General features: G+C 43.2%; 2 protein-coding genes across 3 annotated transcripts; both read left to right on the top strand.

Moving 5' to 3' along the window:
* The first annotated feature begins 1059 nt into the window (after positions 1-1059).
* Positions 1060-6510, top strand: PRDX3 (peroxiredoxin 3). The gene is made up of 7 exons (XM_068951598.1): positions 1060-1188; positions 1267-1339; positions 1448-1589; positions 2334-2469; positions 4223-4326; positions 5596-5761; positions 6283-6510. Exons 1-7 carry the CDS (start codon positions 1153-1155, stop codon positions 6334-6336), a joined length of 711 nt encoding a protein of 236 aa, XP_068807699.1. The 5' UTR covers positions 1060-1152; the 3' UTR covers positions 6337-6510.
* Positions 6511-7391: 881 nt separating this feature from the next.
* SFXN4 (sideroflexin 4) lies at positions 7392-20775 on the top strand. Of its 2 annotated transcripts, none has more exons than XM_068951609.1 (14): positions 7392-7712; positions 8264-8329; positions 9433-9507; positions 10466-10492; positions 10604-10658; positions 11460-11485; positions 12929-12979; positions 13063-13128; positions 13244-13312; positions 14593-14683; positions 16845-16960; positions 17978-18063; positions 19111-19225; positions 20351-20775. In XM_068951609.1, exons 4-14 carry the CDS (start codon positions 10466-10468, stop codon positions 20426-20428), a joined length of 780 nt encoding a protein of 259 aa, XP_068807710.1. In that variant the 5' UTR covers positions 7392-7712; positions 8264-8329; positions 9433-9507; the 3' UTR covers positions 20429-20775. The 2 variants fall into 2 exon arrangements, with proteins under 2 accessions (XP_068807710.1, XP_068807709.1); XM_068951608.1 differs by having other exon boundaries at positions 7662-8137.
* Positions 20776-22083: the final 1308 nt, after the last annotated feature.

Here is a 22083-nt window from a genome sequence, read left to right on the forward strand (position 1 = left end):
AGGAACAAGCTCACTAATTTGTTTGGTACTAAAGATGTAGCATCCACCAAGACTTTAAGAGCTGGGGGATATGGTTCTCTTTGCACTAGTCCCCTTTGGCCTTGCCTCTGAAAGCAGAGCTCATACTGCCAGCAGAGCCAGACTTCTCAGGCGTTCATGGGGTGGGATCTCCCCTTTGTAAAGGCTGTGGATATTAATAAAAAGGAAAACAGAAACAAAGCTGGGTTCAACTTGATTTGACTACTTAAGCAAAGAAACATGCAAAAAGAAGCAGAGAAGAGGAAAATGGATTACAGAGCGTTTGATTTCCATACTCTTGGGTTGTGCGCACCGCTTGTGCTGTTCCAAAGGACGTCACCTACAAGCGGGAAGCGAGCTGGTGCCTGTACTGGCAAAGGTGGTCTCTGCTGCTGCCATTGTCAGGTATTCAACAAAAATAGCTTGAGAAAACCCTATACTGATCAAGCGACTCAGTTACAGTAGCTCCTTTAGCTTGAGGTGTAGGGGCTAGGCATCAACAGCAGGCTGGCGCCTCCAGCTTCAGGGAAACAGAAAGGTTCATGCGCGTGAGGTACGGTCCCTACCACAACCTGTACACCCGCTTGGCCTGGACGGAGATTGCGGGGCCCGTGACGGTTTTTTTAATGACTCTCTACCTCCCCAAGCGCTTGTACATGCTGTAATGCCTCTTCCTAGGGCTGAACCTGTCCAGTTCCCCGGTGGCAGCCTGCGCGGAAGCAGACGGCCCGTCAGGACGCAGGCAGGTGTAGCCTGACGCAGTGCTGCCCGTTAGCGGCGGCTACTGCCGGCCTGGGCAACCAAGCAAGGGCTTTGGCTTGCGTCAGCTGGCAGCCGAAAGGCGCTGAGCAGGCACACCGATGCTGTGCTGTAATGGTGTAATTATGATTGAACAGTCATCGTTTCACCGAGTTCAATAAAGGCAGAGTCAGCTGCGTGTTGCCAAAGAAAAGTTGGTACCTGCAAGGTTTCTTAGCACGAACCATCCTTCCCCCCGCCCAGTTTTGGTCTGTGTCGGTATCTACCGAAAACCCTCCCTCTAACCAGCCCCATTTCCCCCACCCTCCTCAGCGCGGCCGCCCGCCCTTCCCCTTCCCGTGCCCGCGGGGCCGGCTCCGCCTCGCCGCCCTCAACATGGCCGCCGCGCTGAGGGGGCTGCTGCGCACCGCGGTGAGTGCGCGCGCGCCCCCCCCCGGCCCCCTCCCCCCCCCCCGGCCCTCGGCCCTGACGCTCTCGGTGTCCCCACAGGTGCCTGCCGCCGCCGGCGGGAGGAGGCTGACGGCGCGGCCGCTGCCCTGCGCCCGCCGCCACCTCAGCCTCGGTGAGTGCCGCGGGGGGTGTGGGGGGCGGCCCGGCGGGGAGGGTGCGTGTCTGGCTGGCAGCCATGCGAGCTGACTCTTCTTTCTCTCTCCCCCCCCCCCCCCCCAAGGCTCTTCCCGGTTTGCTCCAGCGGTCACGCAGCACGCCCCGTTTTTTAAAGGAACGGCTGTTGTCAACGGAGAGTTCAAAGAGCTGAGCCTGGATGATTTTAAGGGGAGATACCTGGTTCTCTTCTTCTACCCTCTGGATTTGTGAGTGCGGGTTTCTCCCCCTTGCGGGCGCTGCCGAGGCGTGTAATTGAAGGAGCCTGGCTGAAGGCGATAAGAAAACCCAGCACGGCGTTCCTGTCTAAAGGGGCTGGGTTTTTTTATCCCGGGTAGTCCTGCGAAGCAGATGTATCTGTTTCTAGAGCATGAGTGATAAGATTTTGGGGGCGAAAGGTGGTTTGTGTACTACAGAGGGAAGCCTCTGGCTGCTAGCAGCGTTTGGGGAGATAGCCAGGTGCTGCAAGCGTGGCTCCCTGGGGGGGCATTGCCTTGCAGCGCTGGGTCACGGTGAAGCCTGCGTCCTTCTAAGCAGCTGGGCCGGCAGGAACTGCAGCGCCAAAGCAAAAGGTGATCCGACAGGGCCCCGGAGGGCTTGAGTGGCTAAAAGCACCCTGGGCGTTTGTGCTGAAGTCCAGTGTATGCGGGTAGCTGGGAGAGGATGCAGTCTGCAGCCCTTCCTCCTATACAAGTCCCCTGCAAAAATGCCGGTGTTAAAAACCGAGAGTTGAAAATTAACCTGCCGTGTAGCTGAGTGACAGTTGCTCGCGGTTGCTTTGGGACTTGCTGAAGGTAACCTTGAGCAGGGAATGTCGTCAGAATTGTAAAGCATGCAGTTAAATAAATCACGCTGCTGCGTTAGTGCCTAGACCCAGATATAGGAGCGTCTTTTCTAAAAACTCTCTCAAAAGATTGCAGAATCATTGCAGACCCTTTTCTCTTCCCACCCAGCACCTTTGTCTGCCCCACAGAAATTGTAGCTTTCAGTAACAAAGCAAATGAATTTCACGATGTGAACTGTGAAGTGGTGGCAGTTTCTGTGGACTCTCATTTCTGTCATCTGGCCTGGATAAATACCCCACGAAAGGTATGAATTGGGCAGCTGTTTGGGGTTTTCTGTATTGGTTTCTTTTCTTCTCACAAGAGCTCCTGATAAGAAGAGTTGAATGAACAATCATGCGAACACTAATTTCAATACTTAGACAGCAGTACGTCTAAGTGAGTAACATAAGATGATGTAACTCAACTCTGATCTCAATCCTTTTTCCTGATCTTTTCTTTCATAGTCTTTTTTTGGCCTTTGTTTTCCTGACTGCCCTGGTAGTCTTGGAAGTTACATTGTGTCCATATGTTTATCCCACAAGATGAATATTCAATACACATGTTGCTGTTCTGAGGTGCTTGTTACAGCTAATGGTTTCTGTGCAGCATGACGCAGAATTACTAGCAGATGATTTAGTAATTATTGTTAACTAGTACCTAAAACTGGTAACTGGAGAATAGAAACAAAGGAACAATCAATTTATCAAAGCACTTGTAGTACTGACCGTCATCTGCTGAAATGGTTCCACTTCTTAAATACAAATGTAGGTCCTCAACTTTCTTCAGGGAAAGAAGAACTGCTAGCAAAGACTAGCTTTTTTACTGGAGAGCAGTCGCTTTTGCTTTTTTCTATATATCAATACCTATCTGTGATAATGCAAACCATCTCGCTAGTTTGTTTAATAGTAGAGAATCAGAAATGTCACAGACAGTTACAGAAATTCCTGTGTGATCGGTTATTGCCCATAGGATCATGTGGTCAACAGTAATGCTAGTTGTCATCAGAGTAGGATGCTCTAGAGGCATGGCTTTTTCTTTGTAACATACAGGAGAAGAATTTGTCTGCTAGATCCAATGCGTCTTGGCTGAGCCAATCAGAGTAACTAATTTTCTGCATGCTTTGCTTAAACTCTAAAATATGATTATGGACTGACTTCATTACCTCATGTGAAAGCAGTTAAGTGTATGCCAGTCATGCGTTGTTTCGTGCACGCATAGCAAAATGTTTTGCAGAGGATGGAAAGGATTCCACAATGGTGCAGGTGGAAAACTGACACCTCAAGAAATTAACGCCTTGATTTCTCTGATATCTGCGTTTAAAGCCTTGCATTTGAGAACTCTGCTGCAGACAAGCATTTGCAGGATCAGGGTCTAAGTGACTAAGATTACACAACGGTTCACTGATGATGCCAGGAATAGCAAAGCTAACAAACTCTGGTCATGTTTCAAGGATATGGAGCTTATCTCTCTTACTGTTCCAATATGTTGCAAAACTCAAAGCAGTCTTAGTTGACTGTCTACATATTACTTAAACAGACTCAAAAGAAAATACTTGCATTAAATGGAGGGCAGCAAAACTCTGACATACTTGGTATGGGTGTTGATAGCCAGCATTTTGTCTGTTGTAAATGTTTTCCCTTCTCTCCTCACCATGTTCATCTCATTTAATTTTGAGTACTTACATATGCAATAGAAAACTTTATGTTCAAAGATCCTGTGGAGGGGACAAAGGAAATCTTTCTGAAATTTTTTCATTGTTGTCTTAGTCCTTTACCACCAAAATAAGCAATTCTAAAATGTTCAGTGCAAAAAAAAAAAAAAAAAGTCTTCATGTTCCAATCAGATCAAGTCTTCCTGAGTGCTTAAAAAATTTTCCCTGTATGGTTTGTTTCATGGTGCAAATGGAATAAGCGTTTTTTCTTGTTAATATATCTTCAGGAGCACTGAATCCATTCATTTAAAGGATAATCTTACAAAGCATTTGGTGATAAAATGGTATCTTATTCTGTTTTCACTAGAGCGGCGGCTTGGGCCACATGAATATTCCAGTTCTGTCAGATCTCACAAAACAAATCTCCCGTGATTATGGTGTGCTGCTAGAAGGACCTGGCATAGCACTACGGTAATGCATGATTGCTGGTAACTGTTATGACACAGCCCAGTTTAAAACAGTATGGGCCATACTGTCTTCTCCTGAGGATCAAACGAGGACTATAAAGTGTCAACGTTTTCTGTAGCACTTCTGTTTGATCCCATTCTGGGAAAAGGGTACATACCCATCAGTGCAAAGTTAGGAATGGTTCCAGACTTCTCTGGGAATACCTGCAGAGGGAAAGTCAGCTATTCTGATCCGAGTTACTGGGAGAACTCTGAGACACTGAGGAGAAAGGAGAGTAGGATAAAAGAGTGTTTCTCAGTCTTTCAGAATTTAGGTTTATCTGTCTTCCCCCCCCCGCAATGGCGGTAAAGAGACCACCTTAACTTCTGTGAGAAGTTTCTAAGCTACAGTCCTAAAGGCCACTAGTCAATCCTGCAACTATCTAGAATAATGAAATTTGCAGTACTTCCCTCTCCATCATGGAAATACTTATTAAAAGCAAATAGTGATCCCTGAGAAATGTTGGTTTTGGACAGAAGTCCACTGGAGATGTGTGATTCCTGATATCTCTGGATGAAAAGGCCTATACCAACTATCAGCCCTGAAGTATGGGAGTCATCTTATATTCTTATGTTCAGAGAACGCTAGTTATGGATTTTGGGTAGAGAAGGGCTTCTTGTATGCTATGGAAAAAGGATTGCTTCATTTGGTTCCCTTCTAAGAACAGAGTGGTAGAAGTTTGCAGAGGACTGCTTAAAACTGCTTCAGAGCTGAACATGAATTAAGAACAATACTGATTCTAGGTTACTCTAATTTGCTCTTCTTCCACCTAAAAAGAGAGCAGCTTCTTTGCTAGAAAGAGCTTCTGATGCTTCTTTGTTGACAAATTAAGTTAAACTCAACGTGTCAGTAGAGTAAGACTGGGACTTCAGTTTCCACAAATGTTTATATGTAACAGGATTTAATTTAGTTTAATGTCAAAGCAACTCTTCGATCAGTAACTTCTGATTTTCTTATTAACCAAAAAGACATGGGAAGGATGCCAGCTATCAACTTTGAAATATAGGTGGAATTAGAAGTTCTGCTTTAGTTATGTTTTTGGGTATCTTGATTTCATAGTCTTCATGCGTGCTTTGTAATATCACCATGCAAATTGACTCGCGTTGCTTTTGATCGCTGCACTAACAAACTATATTAAATGCTGTATTGCTACTCCTAACAGATATGTGCATCTTTTTTTGTGTTTGGACTTGGAATGTGATCTGCATTCCCTAAATTGTTGCTCGCTTGCAGAGGTCTCTTCATCATTGATCCTAATGGAGTCATCAAGCATCTAAGTATCAATGACCTTCCTGTGGGTCGTAGCGTGGAAGAGACCCTTCGCTTGGTGAAAGCATTCCAGTACGTGGAAACACACGGAGAAGTTTGCCCAGCAAACTGGACTCCAGACTCCCCTACAGTAAGTGCCTGCTAAATATCACTTTTCTAAATATAGACACTGGCATATCTTTGCATGTCCAAAGGGCCGAGAACTACTTAAGTGTGAGCTGCTTGAATTGTTCCAACTGATGTAAGCTTCAGATTTAGACTGCGTGAATAAATTCAGTCAGTCTATTAGTATGATATTAAATGAATGATTCCTTTTAAAAAAAAAAAAAAAAAAGTCCACAACTTTCTTCACAGAAGATACAGATTGTATTTCAACTCTTAATTTGACTTGCACTTTCCACCAATTGCCTTGGATTTTTACTTCTTTAATGCCCTGCTATTTAGCAGGAAAAAATGTCTTTTATTTAAAATTTGCAAATGGAAGCTTGTACATCTTCTAGGCTTTCATTTTTCTTTCAAACAAATGGAGAAGGAGGAATAAGCTAGTGTTTTAATAAAGTATGCATGCTTTTATTGCATAAAATGTCAAATCCATGATTGTCTTGTCTTGGTTATAGAATATAATAACTAAATTTTTTCTTTTCTTGACAGATCAAACCAAGTCCAGAAGCTTCTAAGGAGTATTTTGAGAAAGTACATACATAAATGCTCAAATACACAGAAAAAGCTCTTAGTAATGAAGATGTTACTTTGTGCAACTATGCAAACCTCAAGTAAAAGAGGGTTGCTGAAGACCTTAAGAAAGCAGCTGTGATTGTTTATAAAAAAATCAGTTCTCATTTCCTTATGTTTAAAAAAAATTAAATACTAAAACATTTACTGATTCCTTTGTCTTGTTTTAAAAGGAAGGTGAAGAAGTTGAGGTTTTTTTTTTCCCCTTGGCAACTTCAGTTGCACGAATTTCTGTAGCCGATGGTCTTCCTGAATGGTTAAAGTACTCAGAGTATGCTTGCCTTCCACTAGGTTTTCCTCTCTTTTGTTAACCTGGGAAACTCTCTGGACAAGGCTAGTTTTCTTTTCTCGCCTGAAAGATGGAATTCTGTAATAACAGCTTGAAAAGGCAGAGTGTGGACAATGCAGAAAACAGTTTTGATCCAGGATTTGTTTTTAATGAACTTCTCAGGGGAAGGGATGAATGTAACAAGCAAACATAACCCCCAAATTTTCCACATATGAATGCACTGTAACTGGAAATGAATGTAAACCTACCATTTTCCCCCCACATATAGTCAAAGATACAGCACCAAATAGAACAGGAATGTTAACAAGCATGAAGAATTTATATTCTGCTTGCGCAACAGTAAACACTTTAATGCCTGTGGTGTACTTACTAGAGCTTAGTGACAGTCTTCCTTCACTTAAAGAATCGCTTATTTATTTGAATCTGCTTCCAGGACGATTTAATGGCCAAATGTTGTACAGCTTGGAAACAATGTAGCCTGTCTCTCTCAAACCACGCAACGGTCAATAAATCCTAACACTGACTAGCTGTAGCTGTGTTGCTTTTTTTTCTTAATTCGACTTTCCGTTAAGAGTAGACTTTCCTGTATTCTGGAGACTGCCTCTGTTTGCAACAAGCAGTTAACGGCCGCAACTGAGCCTGTGCGCGCACAGAGGTGAGCAGGCCCTAGAGCAGCAAGCAGTGCTGGAGGGCTGGATAAACTGGATAAAAGTGGGTATTTTCCACCTCCTCCCCTTGTGAGCAAGGGAAAAGAACTGGGGAGAACAAAGGCAGAGCAATCGCCTTGGCAGAGGAGGAAGTTGTTCTGTCGCGACAAGCGCACCCTTTAATAAGGAACAGGATTGAAAAAGGCGCCCGCCCTTCTGTGCGACGCCTGGTGCCGTAGAGGGAGAGGGGGTCACCGTGACAGCTTTCGGTCTTGCAAACAGTAAGGTTTTCAGCCCCAGCGTTTTACTTCCGCCTCCTCCAGAGCCGCTGCTATCCGTGCAGTAAAGGGGAATGTCCCGCCGCTGCGCAGGGCGAAGGTTAACCTGCGCAGCTCGGTTACAGGGAGCAACGGGTCAGTGTTTTGCACCTCTGAGACCACAGGGCTGTGACATGCTTCGGGCTTTTTTTTCCCCCCCTTTCCCCCCCGCCTTTCCCAGCTGTATCTCTCTAACCTCAGACAGCTTTGCTTTGTTTTAGGTTTCGGCCGAGCTTGGGGGGGGGGGTTGGCAGTCCTGCTCCTTGGCGGTATCTGCGCGCCCCAGGTGGTGCGGCAGGGAAAACTGCTGGAAGAGAGAAAGGCGGTCAGACCCCTCAGACCTCCCCCCCCCCCTCTTAGGGCTCTCGCTGCCCGTTACTGTTTCCGCCGCGGGGGCCGGCGAGGCTCTGCCGCCGCGGCCGGGCGGAGCGTGCAACAACCGGACCGGCCCCGCGCCGCCTTCCGGTGCCGCCGCCGCCCCCATGGACCCCAACCTGCAGTTGTGGCGGGCGGAGGGCCGGGTAAGGGGCCGCGGGGCCGGCGGCGGCGGGCGGGGGGGAGGAGGAGGAGGAGGAGGAGGAGGGAGGGAGGGGGCGGCGGGCCCAGTGCCGAGTGGCGCAGCGAGTCCTGCCACGCGCTTTCCGCAGTCTTTTTTGCAGAGGTTCCGTCTCTGGGCAGATGTCCTCGACCCGCTGCTGCTCCTCCGGTCCGCGGTGAGTGTCTGCGGCTCGGCCCGGCCCGGCCCGGCTCAGCCCGGCTCGGCCCGGCTCAGCCCGGCTCGGCTCGGTTCGGCTCGGCTCGTTAAAAGCGTTTTTCTTGTTTGACCTTTTTTTTTTTTTAAAAAAAAAAAGGCGGGGGGGAGAGTTAAGTTAAAGCAAAATAATATAATCAAAATGTATGTACCTGGTCGCTTACAGAGTTGTTGTGTTGCGTGTTTGTCTATATGTGCACACAAACACATGGATATGGCATGCCTGTGTATATGTGTCTATATACATCTATATGTTTATAAATAACCTAATGAATATGTGTGTGTGTGTGTGTGTGTACACACTAACAGGGGACTTTTACAATGCCTTAACCGTCTGGGAGACCTGGCGTTAGTTCAGTCCTCCTTGCGTTACGACACGCTGTTGCAATGAAGACATGCCCCCCTGAAGACAGGTCACGTCACCCCACAAATTCTCCCGGGGGAGCTACTTTTTATGCTGGCTAGCCAAAAGGGAAGCTACATCAGGTTACAGTTTGACCGTCTTTGAGTATGTGCACCTCTCTTTCATAACGGCAAGCTGAAGCCAAGTTTTAAAGGGAGAACATGAGATTCAAAACCTGATTACGCTTGTATAAAGGTGCAAGAAGATATAGCGGTGGGGTGGCTAGTTTCTGGCAGGTTTAAAAGTCTCTTTTGGGTTTCCATTTGTAACTAGTCATCTGCTGGGGAGATCAGAGGGTTGCTTTGGTGAGAACCTTTTAAAGCTTTGCATCCGCTAGAACACGTGAATAATAATAAGAATAATGCTCTTAATTTCAGTGAGGTTGCTCATATGCTTAAAATTCAAGAGCGCTCGTGTAATGGAGCAAAGAATTGGTAGATAAAAGCACTGAGGGAGCCTGAATAATCTGAAAGTTTCTATGATCTTTGAAGAGGCTGTGCATCTGCGCGTATTCTTGCTTTCACGGCTCTGGTGAAGGACAGAAAGGTGCCTTAGCTTGCTGTTTCAGGTTTGTATTTAGAGTGTATTTTAACTGATATGCTGTACTTTAGAATATTGAAATCTGACTTTTTTCTGTTTTGTTTGGTTTTTCTTAAATATAGGAAGAAATAAGAAGCAGCAGATTATCCATACAAAACAATGGGAAGACCCTAAGTGAGCTCATCCACAACAATCAGGTATTCTTGAGCACAGTTTAAAGAAAAAAGTCATCTTTTTCATGGCTGAAATAGCTGATATTAGAAAGACTTAGACAAAATACTGAGGTACAGATACAAGGGATAACACAAGAAAAACTCTTTGCTGCAGAAATTTTTAATCTGTGAATCTGAATTTCCTTGGATGACTACTAACTTCAATGCCAAATTTCAGTTTTATCACCCTGAAGAATACTTATTTGCATGTCATATCACTTAAGTTTAAAAGGAACTCTCAGATCACTCTAGGAATCATTGCTCTGAGCCTGCCTGTCCCCAGTTTAGGTAAGATAGGTCATAAATGCACAGAATCCATACTGAGCTCATTTGAAATTTTTGATGTCGCATCATCAAACAGAGTGCAGGCTGATTGGGTCTCCCACCTCGTAAAACGAGCAGTAGCAGTACTTGGAGGGGAAACCTACTCGGAGAATTGCCAGAAAGTTGTGCTAAGCCCTTGCTTCGTTAGAGGATTCTTTCTTTTGATTCAGTCAGGACTCACCTGTATCATATGGCATTTAGTACCTTGGGTGTTAAAGTGCAAAAGGAGAAGTAAAAAATTTGTGATTCTGAAAAAAACAAAGTCTTAACAATAAGGGTTTAGGCTTTTGGCCATATTTAAAAACTGGTTGTTTTCTATATGTATGTTTTGTACACTAGCTTAACTTTTTAGTTTGCTTTCTGTTCTGCCATAGTGTCTACTTTGCAGCTGTTAGTCAGTGCATGGGATAAGAGTAAATTATATTCAACCATGAGTATGTGGGAGGAAATTTCAGGGAGAAAATAATGCAAAGTGGTGTATATGTATTCATATATGTATAGCACTCCACATGAATGTTATGAGTTATTGGAAAAATGATGTCTATAACAAATTTAGAAACAAGTTTTTATTCAGTCTCTTCTGAATCTTGATCACTAATCTAATTTTCAAATTATTTAGATGAAACAGGCCTTCCTGCTAAGCCTGGTAAGTTTACAAAAGATGTAGAAATGCAGTCTTTTCTTTCTTATTTAAATATGGCAAAGTATTTTAAGTATTTTTCCCTTTTTTTCCTTCTTTTTTTTTTTCTCTTTTAAGTCTAGTGTGCATCCTGATACCGACAATATAATTCCTGTTTTGTTTAGACCTCCAGGTCAGTTCCCTTCAGAGAAGTTTTTCTGTGTGTGACTGAAGCATCAAAGGGGAATGGCTCATAGTAAATAACTGTGATGCTACAGTGATACTCTTCCCGTACAGAAAAAAATGTGTACGCTTTTACTTCTGTTACTAGCCTTTGTCTTGTTTGTTGAAGATTTATTCCCGCAGTGCTCTAGAAGGGGCATTTTACCTGTGATTCATCTGCTCCGCTAGGCGAAATGGTCTGGCCAGTCTCTATATTTTGGCATTACGTAATGGGTACCCACATACCTTCACATGCAAAGCAGTCCATGATAGTCTAGGTTGTCCCTTGGTGCACGTGGCTACTATATGAACTTAATTGCTGTGGTGGCAGGTAGACTCTGCTTGGGGTGATGTATAGACAAGATACCAGAGAGTTAATCAGACATAAGAATACTTAAGACTGTTCATTACTTTATGTAAGCACTCACAAGTAGGGCAGCCTTTGTTGCCGCATCTTTGCTTTTGAATGGAGGGAGGAGAAGCAAATTCGCTTCAGAGCTCAGTTATGTAGTTTCTGAGTAGCCGTGTTGAGCGGAGTTCACAAGAGCTTCTTTTGGCCATAAGCTGAGACAGATGCTCTCACTTCTGGAATGAAGATCAGGAGACAAAGATTAGAACTGCAGCTCCTGGAGACGGTGCTGTTTTGGGGGCTAGTGTTTTGTTTTCAGCTGAAATTAGAAGTGGTGATGTTAGGGGGAGTTTTCTTCTCAAAGCCATGAATCTAGACTCACAGCAGTTATTGTTACTGAAATAAAATTGTTCTTCTTTTTAGCCTTCCTGCCCATCTCTCTTCCATTGGTGAGTAGTGATGAAAGATGCCAGTGTGCCACATGGCTTACATATTTTCAAAGCCAGGATTTGGAAAGAGGGGACGGGAGGATTTAGGTTTCTCATTTGTATTTTCAGCACAAGCTTTTTAAAAGAAGTATGAGGTTTGGGAAGGGCTGAGTCACTTTCTAGAAATTGAGCCCTTAAGGAGTCATTTTGGATGCCCAAACTGTTAGCTACCTTGCTTCAGCTGTGTTCAGAGAGATTGTTCTTGCGTGGAGGTCAGCTTTTATATGTAAGGTGCTGAAATTCGTTAGGCGTTGAGAGCAAGGCCTGTTTTTGGTCTGTTTAGTCTCAGAAAAACTGGGACTGCATTTGGAAAGAGTCAGAGCCTAGTGTGCCATTGTTCAGCCCCAAAACGTGAATTTTCTCTTACATAGTTTGTGCATTTGCCAGTAAAAATCGGTGTTGTGAAGAAATGACAAAAGGTGTGAAAATAAATTCTCGTTACAGTTCCTACAAACTCCAATTCATCTATGTTGCACCATTTTGTTTGATAAAATTTGTAGCCGTAATTATATACGCATTTATACATTTAAATGTGTTTGCCTAGGTGTGTAACATATGAGCATACATACTGAGATATTTAATTCCATGTGCAGGTTGCTACATAAATCTGTGGCACTACTAGAAAGGATAATGAAAATCTTAATATCTGTTACATTAAGAACAGTAACAGAATTAACAGAATTATTTAATGTTTACAGCATAATGCTTGTTCATAGATGTGATTAAATTCATCTCTGGCATTAATAACGGGTACGGTGATCCACTAGTAATAAATGAATTACTGATCCTCCTCTGAGGCTTTGCACATTCTCTGCCCTTCTCTTACTCTACAGTTGCCATATCTTGGTTGACTTTGATGTTCTTTGAGAGTGCTCCACAGCTTGAGGTAAAAGTGTCTTGGTAGGTCAGACCTCAAGCAAGGCTGTAGTTTATAGCTGAAGTTCTTATTCACTGTCTGAACTGGACTAGGAATTGGGAAGTAACTACTGAAATCTCAGATCCTGGGTTAGTTAGATCTAATATCTGTATACCCACTGATCAAAACTGTCTGACCTTTACTCATTCTCTTCTTTAATTATTATTTGTACTGTCTGAGTTATTCTGTTTGCATCTATTTAAACTTTACGGGTACAAATGCATTTTTTAGTTTGTGCAAAAGAGCAACTTGCCCAAATATTCTTGTATACAGTGTTTTAATAACTCTATCTCTGTGTTTACATTGGATAGAGAAAGTGAATATGTCACATCTGTGGCAAGAAAGTTCTATGTTAGCCTAGAACTAAGGTGAGGCCTGGAGCCTTTGACAGGGCTGTAAATAACAGCATAGCAATTCCAACCAACCGCTGCTGACCAGAAACTCCTAGAGTCATCAAAACTAATTTTCCCGTGGGGTTTTCCTCTTAGGTTATTGCTTCATCACTTCAGCTTCAAGCAAGGAGTGCGTTTCTTTGTCAGGTAGTTGTCTCTCTTTCTACATTTACACATCTTTTAGTCTCAATCTCAATTTCATTTTTGCTTATAGTCTCTCCTTTCTGCAGTTCCTGTTTCACACATATACCACTGGATTCACCCTGTTCAATGGAAATGGTACCACGAAGGCTGAAGTATGTGTTGATTTTTATTTTTGGAATAATCTGAATTGTACAGTTACATTTTGAACGTGATTTACAAGTGTATTACAAGTGTACTTACGCTGCATATTTCCTCTGTCTTTTTTAGGAGTACTCTGTTCAACAAAAGCAAGTCTTCTGTGGCTTGGGAGCTATCTCCTATGCAGCATGTATAGGTGTATGTATTTGCTCAGTGATTGTTTATTTAATATGCTGCTGAGGAGTAGGCCCTGAGATAATCACACTGCCAAATATCCCTCAGGGTTGTGCTCTTTATGCCATGGTCTGATGCCTTCCCCCAGAGCTGTTGAGAATAGGAGAGTTTTCTTGATCAGGCATCAGCCAGTACCTTGCTTGGCTTTCTCTGATGCTTCCGCTTATGTCCTTTTCTTTGTTATTTTGCGAGCTTAGAAAAATAGGCGGTAAGGGGAAATGATCAGAGTTTATAAACACAGAATAACTCATTGGCTTGCTGTAGTTGATCTTTGGAAGAGATCTAGCTAGCTCTGAACAAGTGGTGAAAGCTGCGTGCTGCTATGCTGGGTGGAGATAGCTCAGATTCCAGAACCGGTACAGTCATGAAAATATTGCACTGGGTGCAGATTAATTAGCCTTTTAAGAGGGCTAGGTAGCTGAGGGTCAGTGCTGCGGTGAAATAGCTGTGTGGTTTCCAGAGTTTACCGTATCAGAGTAAGCTCTGGTATCCTCATGATACTGCACTGTGGCTGTTGATGTCCCTGGAATGCACTTCCTTACTCTCTACCCTAAACAATGGTCTTTATATGCCTTCTGGTGGAAAAATATGGCCATTCCTGCATTTGTTAGCTGGGCTTTCACCTCTTTCCGCTAGGCAAAACAGTCAGGCCGGTAGTGCTCAGGGGTTACAGAGGTCTGGGGAGGCAGCTGTGCCCGTGGGTGAATGTGGACATTCTTCCCTTTTGTCCTCCAAGGGAAACTCTGAGCTGTATCTGGTGTCCTGTCCATTTATTCCCTGAATAAAACTTCCAGGAAGTGTGCTATGGGAATATAGAATAGGGCTGAAACTACAGAGATAGAGGTGTGAATTGACAAGTGCGCCAACTGTCTGATTTAGGGGAGAGAGCAGCACGTGTACTGTAGAGGCAGTTAGATGGATATCCAAGAGGAATTAGTGAGAGGTAATTGTTCTCCTTTTCCTCTCTCTGCATACATACTGCTACTGTCCACTACATAACAATCTTTAATACTTTTTTACCATATTAATTCCTATTCTCATATAAAGCAGTGATTACCAAAACCTTTCTCAGTAGCTAGAGAATGCGTGTATTTCTTTGAATTGTTAAACCAAGGCATTTGGTTACTTTTGTAGATGATATCTTAAGTTCTAACTTGCAGACTCCTTTTTCTAAACTGGTGCACATATTGAAATATTTTGTATTTTTTTTAATAGAAGGTGCCTGTTTCCTTCCAATACCTTAGGTTATTCCTATCTTCTTCATGAATCGATACACTTTGAAGAGTCCCTTAACACAGCTGGTTGTCAGAAAACTTTTACCTGCTCCTCTTCTTGGTGAGTGAAAAGAAACCATACATCACACAGCTGGTCTGAGGACCGTTTGCTGCCCCTGCGTGACTGTCAAATTTTCTTGCACTTGCACACATACGGTCTTCATTGTTTGCTAGCCGCCTTCTCTAACTGCCTTTGCTAGGTACTGTCCTTTCTGTGTGAGAGTTAGTGCTGATCGGTGTAGCTGACCTTTACTGATGTTTGCTAGTTTTTAGTTTTAAAGCTGCAGGACATTGCTCTTACCTTTGTATACATGACATACAACTATTTCTCTTAAAGAAATCCAGGGATGCAGTTGGTGTTTTTCTTTGGCGAGGTGAACTCGGACATTATCCCAAAACCACCAAGACCACTAGCACTGTTAAAGACGGCAGTGACATTAGTATTAACACCACCCAGTATGGTACATATATGACGCTAGAGTGCAACACAACTCTAGATATGCACTGCCATAGTCCTTTATTCAGGCTGAGGCTGCTGCTGGCTGTGTAATTGCTGACAGTAGTAAGTGAGTAAGTGAGAGTTGTTACGGCAGAATATTATTAACCTTGCAAGATAGTAGGACTCATTCATTACTGGAACAGCTCCACTGATGAAGTGAAATTGCACCAAGATAAGTTTAACTGTTTAATCACAGAGAATCACATAATGATTGAGCGTGGAAGGGGCCCCTGGAGATCATCTGGTCCAGCTCCCTTACTCAAGCAGGCTCAGCTAGAGCAGGTTGCCCAGCACCATGTCGAGTCAGGTTTTGAATATCTCTAAGGATGGAGACTCCACAACATCTCTGGGCAATCTGTTCCAGTGTTTGATTGCCCTCACTGTAAAAAAAATTTTGTGTATGCTTAAGTAGAATTTCCTGTGTTTGAATTTGTGTCCATTGCCTCTTGTCTTGTCACTGGGCACTGCTGAGAAGAGTCTGGCTCTGTGCTCTTTACATCCTCCCATCAGATATTTTAAACTTTAGTAAGATCCCCCTGAGCCTTCCCTTCTCCAGGCTAAACAGTCCCAGCTCTCTCAGCCTCTCAACAGCTGAGAGATGCTTATATGCCCTTAATCATCTCTGTGGCCCTTCACTGGACTCTCTGCAATAGATCGATATTGATAACTATTTCTTTACTGCCATTAAAAGGAAATCTTGGCCCTTTCTGGGGAGGAACCGATAAACAGATTTCATCTTGTCTGTTCGAAGTTATGTGAGGTGGCTAACGAAACCTGTCTGAGGATCTGAATAAAAGCTTACTGACTTGTTTCCCTTGGAACAGATGTTAAAATGTGCTTCTGTTTTCTTAGGTCTAGAGAGAAACTGCAGGGTAATTGGTTAATATTAGTCCAACATTTGAAAAGTGTCTTGTTTTACACTGATATCTTTATAGAGCAGCCCTGCCAAAAAGTAATGAAAAGAAATCTCTCTTTTTCAAACAAGGTTAGCGCTACAGGCTATGCCCTGTTATGCCTGGATCTTGATCTAAAAAAGAGAAAGGAGAAAAAGAGCTGGATTACAAACTCCCACTCAATATGGCCTCTATATGCATGAGTAGTTCAGGTTCATGATTTTAATGACTGACTGTGGGATGGATGTTTTCAGGCACCTTGTCTTACTGGGTCTAAAGGAGGCTGAAACGTTCTCATCCTGCAGCAGATCTCAAGGATTCGGCTGAAGCACGGCCGTTTGTGACCGAGACATGTGGCTGGGCAGAGAAATGTGATCATGGAAAGTATTAGAGCCAGTGTTCCCCAGCACCCTCTCTTCCAAATCAAGGATGCAGCCTTTATCTCAAGCCTCCCCTGTTCAATTTCTTTTCTTACATGTAGGATTTTACACTGACTTATACAAAATCTACGCACAACACAAACCCTTTCCCTTTCTCTTAAGAGCAAAGTGCTCTTGGTTTGAAATAGATGGTAGTGATGAAAGCTCTGAGTGTCCATGCTAATAAAGCAGCTTCTGGGACTGGGGCCTTAAAATCTCTTTCAAGCTTCTGAAACAGGTATTAAGATCCCAGACAGATTTTTATGGGCACTCTCTTCTTCAACTGCCAGGACATTCAGTTGTGAACTGTTGAGCTGGATGTGTAAAATTGACATAATTATGAATGTTATTACTGACATGGTCTTGTTAGATCAAGCATCTTTTAAAGCAAAATCCTCTTTAACTCTGCAGGCTTGATGAGTGCGTTTACTGTGGCAGTGGTGAGAAGCCCGGAGTTTGAGAACGGGATTGAAGTGATGGACAGGAATGGCAAAGTTGTAGGAGTATCACAGAAGGCTGGTGAGAAGGTAGGCAAAGCTGGGGGCCACGCTTGACTTACGTGGCAAAGAACTGAACTTGAGGCTTAGAGCAGATAAAGTTGGATATACTGAAATGAGGAACTGCTAAGTCTTAACCCCAGATCAGGTGCTGAATCTTTGGGTAAGCTTGCACCAGGCCCCTGGTACCAGGTTGGGGCCTGTCTTTTTTTCTCCAAGGCCCACCTTTGGCATCCCCTCCAGCCCAATACACACAGTGCCAGAGCTGAACCATACGGATGCAAGTACAGGGGTTTTTATTTTCCCTGGTCACATCAGAACTAGACAAGGCTCTTGGAGCTTCTCCCTCTGATGGTGCACCTCGGAGAAAAGCCTTGTATTGTACATAGCAGATGCATCTTCTGTAGTAGGAATAAATTTTAAAGACTGTACCTCCTAAAGGATAATGTCCTAATCTACAGTGTGGTAGTGCATTTCCTCCTTGGGGTCCAGCTGTGGAGCAGGAGGTCTCTGTCCACTTGTGCCCTGCCTCATCAGCCTCTACTGTAGAGCCTGGCACAGCAACTAGAGCAAGGAGACTTTTTTTGTGTGCTGTCAGTGGCCCTGCCTTTCCATACTGGTGTCCAGGGGAAGGAGGAAATGGCTAGATGACCATAAAGATGTGTGGACAGCTGGAGAGAGAATTTCAAATTTGATAAGGGATAGGTAAGAGGCCCAGAAGGTATGACCATTTGAAAGGAGTTCAGCACACTTAAAAAAGGCAAGTCTCAGCAGAATGATTGTCATGGTATGAGAACTTGATGTGGCCTCAGTAGTATCACCTCCCTTTTAAGGCATTTATTAGTCACAAGTGGAATATTTGCCACTTGAAGGAGTCCAGCTTCCATTTAAAAAAGAAACCCTCTAACAACCATTTTCACCCTTCCCTTACCTATTGCTTGAAATTCCAGAGTATTAGACAAAAAAGTTCTCACAGAAACATGCAATATTTGGAGTTGCAGGGAGCATTGCTCTGAAAAACATTTATTTGTTTCTCCCTCTCTGGAGGCCGTAAAAGAAACGGCATTGTCAAGAGCAGCCTTGTTTGGGACAGCCTTCTCTCTGCCAGCTGTGCTTATGTACTTCGTGGAAAGGTAAGTGGTTTTACAACAGGGTTGGGGGTGCCTGGTTAGTGTGTATTCTGATATTTAGTCTGGCTATTGCCACTTGCCAATATTACTTGCTTTGGTAGAAGTGATTATGTGGGAGGCTTCTGTTCAGGGTAATTCACTCATTTACCTAAGTGAATCTGTTTATGTCAGCACCCCTGCTTTGATTTTTATTGCAGGAGGTTGTCTAAAGCTATGAGGAGTTCCTCTGTTCTCCTGGGCAGGCAACATGTTTGTCTGTGCTCTCCTGACAGGCCATTTTCGAGCACCTAGGTTCCCTGTTTTGAGTGCTGCTGTCTGGTATCAAGGTTGTTCCCAGCACTTACCTTAGATTTGTTATTCCTCCAGAGATAATACGGGACTTGAATTTGTCACTAAAACTGGACTTCACCTTCCACATAGCTTGCCATACGTTGTAAGCCCTTTTGTGGCTTTTGCAACATTTAAAAACCCCATATCCTGAGAAGAATTCACTGCATGTTTTATCAGAGAGTTTTTAGCTTGCCTTCAGTTTTTGGTGGGGATCACATATGTCATGTTAATTAGCTTTAGGGAATCCTATTATCAGAAGACATAAATGCAGATGCAAGATAAATTTAAAAAATATATGGAGTAATAAATTTTTGCGTGATGTTAAGTAGGACTGCCAAGATGAACTAAGTCTTAAAGGAAAGAGAAGGTGATACAGGAAAAATCTGAGTCAAAGGACTAAAATACCTTAAACCACTAATGCACCTTCTCTTCTTTTGTCATTTTGATATTGCTGCTTACATTCCTGATCTCGTATTGTCGTTCTGGTCTCAAGAAATGCTGCAGTTAAAGAAATTCAGAACAAAGGGAAAGAACAGGAGGTTGGGTGTACAAAATTAGGAAATAAAATAAAGCAGCACCTTTAGAATTCATAAGCCTAAGTTATTACTAACTTTAGTGCAGTTTCAACCAGTAAAAAAGTAGCTAACGCTCTTTATTTCGTCATCAGATTATTTTTTCAAGCCAGAACTGACCTACTTATCTTTTCCATATCTTTGAAAGAACAAACTTTGCAAAAACTCCACGTGCTTTGGCTTCAATGAGAATGATGATGATTACATCAGTACTTGCAGGGATGCTACCAGTTTCACTTAGTATGTTCCCACAGTGTGGGGAGGTAAGTCCTTTCACTGGAACTGATTTAGGATTATTGCTATATTAAATAGTCTGTAACTATGGGCAGCGATAGAAGCCCAGGTAGCAAAAATCAGTAGGATTAAAATGGTTAGTGTGTCCAAAATGGGGTGGTGAAAAGGCTGCTTGGAAAGGCCTGTGTACGATGTAGAGGGTTACAGGACTTGTTATGTCTAATTTGCATTGTGTATCACTTATAATTACCCTTATCAGTCTAAATTTATTAGACTTCTGCAATAGCTTGAAGCAAGCAAGGCCGGTAGAGCTTTCTTAAAGATTAAAACCAAGACACTCTCAGCACTCTCTTCAGTGCTGCTGGAGTTAGTTAGGTCATAGATGAGAATCTTTTCTTTCGTGCAAAGTCAGCATGAGCTCATCAAAGAGGTAAACCAACTTACCTGTGTCATCCCTTTCCTCTAGCTATGCAAGGTCATCTCTTCGCCCTGCCTTACCAAACCATTAAAATAATATGCTCCCTGGGTAACTACGCCTTTCTGGAAGGTTTCAAAGGGAGGCTGTAACCCTTGGAGCTTTGGGCTTTAGAGAGGGCCAGGTGAGAGGAGTTTGGGATGCTTCTTCTGAGGTTGTTTCCTCTCCTTTACCAGCGCTGTGTGAATATTCTCAGAAAATCATAAAGACAGCTCTTGCAGTTTCCAATGGCTTCTCTTAGCCTAAGAGCTCTGGCATTCTTTTCTTAACCTCTTTTGGCAACAAGGGTAAACTGGACATAAATGATGGGACTTTTGAGAAATTATGTACTGAGAATATGGCTGGTTTGTTTCATTTGAGCTTCCCAATTGCTTAACTCACAGCAGAAGTTCTCCTAGGTGAGTCACTCAAACACAGTGAATAAGGACAGCTCTGATTAGATATCAGGAGTACCTCTAACTTTAAGTAAAACACATTTCTTCCTCTATGTTTACATTTCTAGAATATGTCAGAGAAGCAAAAAAACCAACCAACCAAACCCAAAACAAAGACCTCAAATCTCTTATAGTCTTGTTTCTGAATACAGTATTTCAACTAGTATAAAGTTTGAAGTACAGAAGATTTAACGTGTACTTACCAGGATAGGGTGTTGCTGATTCCCTTTTTCCAAAAATTTCAGATAAAGCGAGCAGACCTGGAACCAGAAATTCTGGCATCTACAGAAGAAACAGAATTATTCTATAATAGAGGAATTTAGGAATCAGCTTTAATGTATAAATGTGTACTCTGATTAAGGTGAGCTCCGAATGCCCCAGCAAACTCAATGGAATACTTGACTGATCAAATCATGAGTGTAGTGAGAGAGCGCCTGCTGAATTTGGTGAACAATGATGTGGTCTATAGGTAGGCAGACTTTTAAGAGGAAGACTTGTTATTTGCAAGTCCCAGCCTACAGGCAGGTGTGTACACACACCTTCATGTTTTAAGTGATACTTGTACCAGAAAGTTTTGTTGTAACAGTGTGTGTGTGTCACAAACTGTGTTCATGATGCTTCTTCATGTGTTTGATTTCTTAATTAAAAGATTGTGATGATTGAATACAAATTTTTATTTTTCTGTTGCTGCTTCTTTGGATATGCTGCTTTCCAGGAACACAACTGGTAAAGGCATTAATGTCAGTAGTTCTTAGAAGAACCAGCTTGACTTTCCTCACAGAAAACTTATTTTTAATGTATGGTGGTATTAGACAAAACAACCCTGATAGCAGTGTAATGTTGGTTAAATTTAGTTGTTGTGGAACTTCCTTCTATGTAGTTCCTACATCTCTGGTAGGAGACCCTCTTATTGTGATAACTATAGGCAGATCGTAGGAGAAATTATTCCAAGAGCACTAAGGATGTTATGTACAGCACTCTTAAGTGCTTTATGTGACCACGATAAATATAGACTAAATAATAATCACTTTCACAGAGATAACTTTACAGGTACAACCTCCGAAATCTGTATTTATTTAACTTTCTTAAAGAGTGCAATAAAGAGCTCACTACTATCCTATTGCTAGAAAATTTAGATTTCTTTTATGGTGTGAGGAGACCAACAATTTCCCATTCCACTCGATCCCTACAGGAAGACAGCAGCGCAGAGCAAAGTACGGAAAAATAGCAGGTGCAGTCACTTGCAGGAAAACAGTTACTGCTACTTTTTTGCCGCCAGACAAAAGCAGGAAGTAGGGTTTTGAGTTTAACTTCTTGTGTGAGTTCTGTCTTTTGTGAGCCTTCCCCTACTGGAGTGGTTAGGCAGAGAAACGGAACAGGCGAGTAGGAGCACATCCTCTAGGCCTGTTACTTTAGGGGAGCGTGCTATAAAGTTGTTCCAGGAAGACGGTATGGATACATACCCTGCTATGCCCGAGCGTGAAAGAGTTTGCACTGCTCCCCAAGAGGATAGCTGTGAATTTTTAAAGCTCTGTCAGGTAGTTCTCTCGTGGTCCAGTCTCACATACCCCAGGTAGAGGCAGGGAAAGAGTAAACCCCCTCTGACCCAGCAGCAGATGCACTGTGTGAAATGTGCTGGAAGTTAGCTACCATGAATGCTTATGAAACTCTCTGCAGTGTCAAAGATTCATTTACCCCTGCTGGCTCAGCAGGGATTGCTTAGTCTTGTACCCTTGTGGGTCATGTTCCTAAGTAAATAGTCAAATCATATCTGCATAAAAGCTGCTATACTGGGTCAGACCAAAGGTCTACCTAAACAAATGTCTTGTCCCTGACAGTGGCCAGAAGAGGATACACAAAGAAGAGATGACATCAGGCTCAGCTGTCCTGAGCTGGGGGGACACTAGGAAGGAGGAGGCTTGCCCTGTTCTTTTTCCTTAGATAACACCTTCTGGCCACTGTTGGACACCAAGCCCTG

This window comes from Struthio camelus, chromosome 7 (genome assembly GCF_040807025.1).
Source record: "Struthio camelus isolate bStrCam1 chromosome 7, bStrCam1.hap1, whole genome shotgun sequence".
In the NCBI taxonomy this organism is placed as follows: Eukaryota; Metazoa; Chordata; class Aves; order Struthioniformes; family Struthionidae; genus Struthio; species Struthio camelus.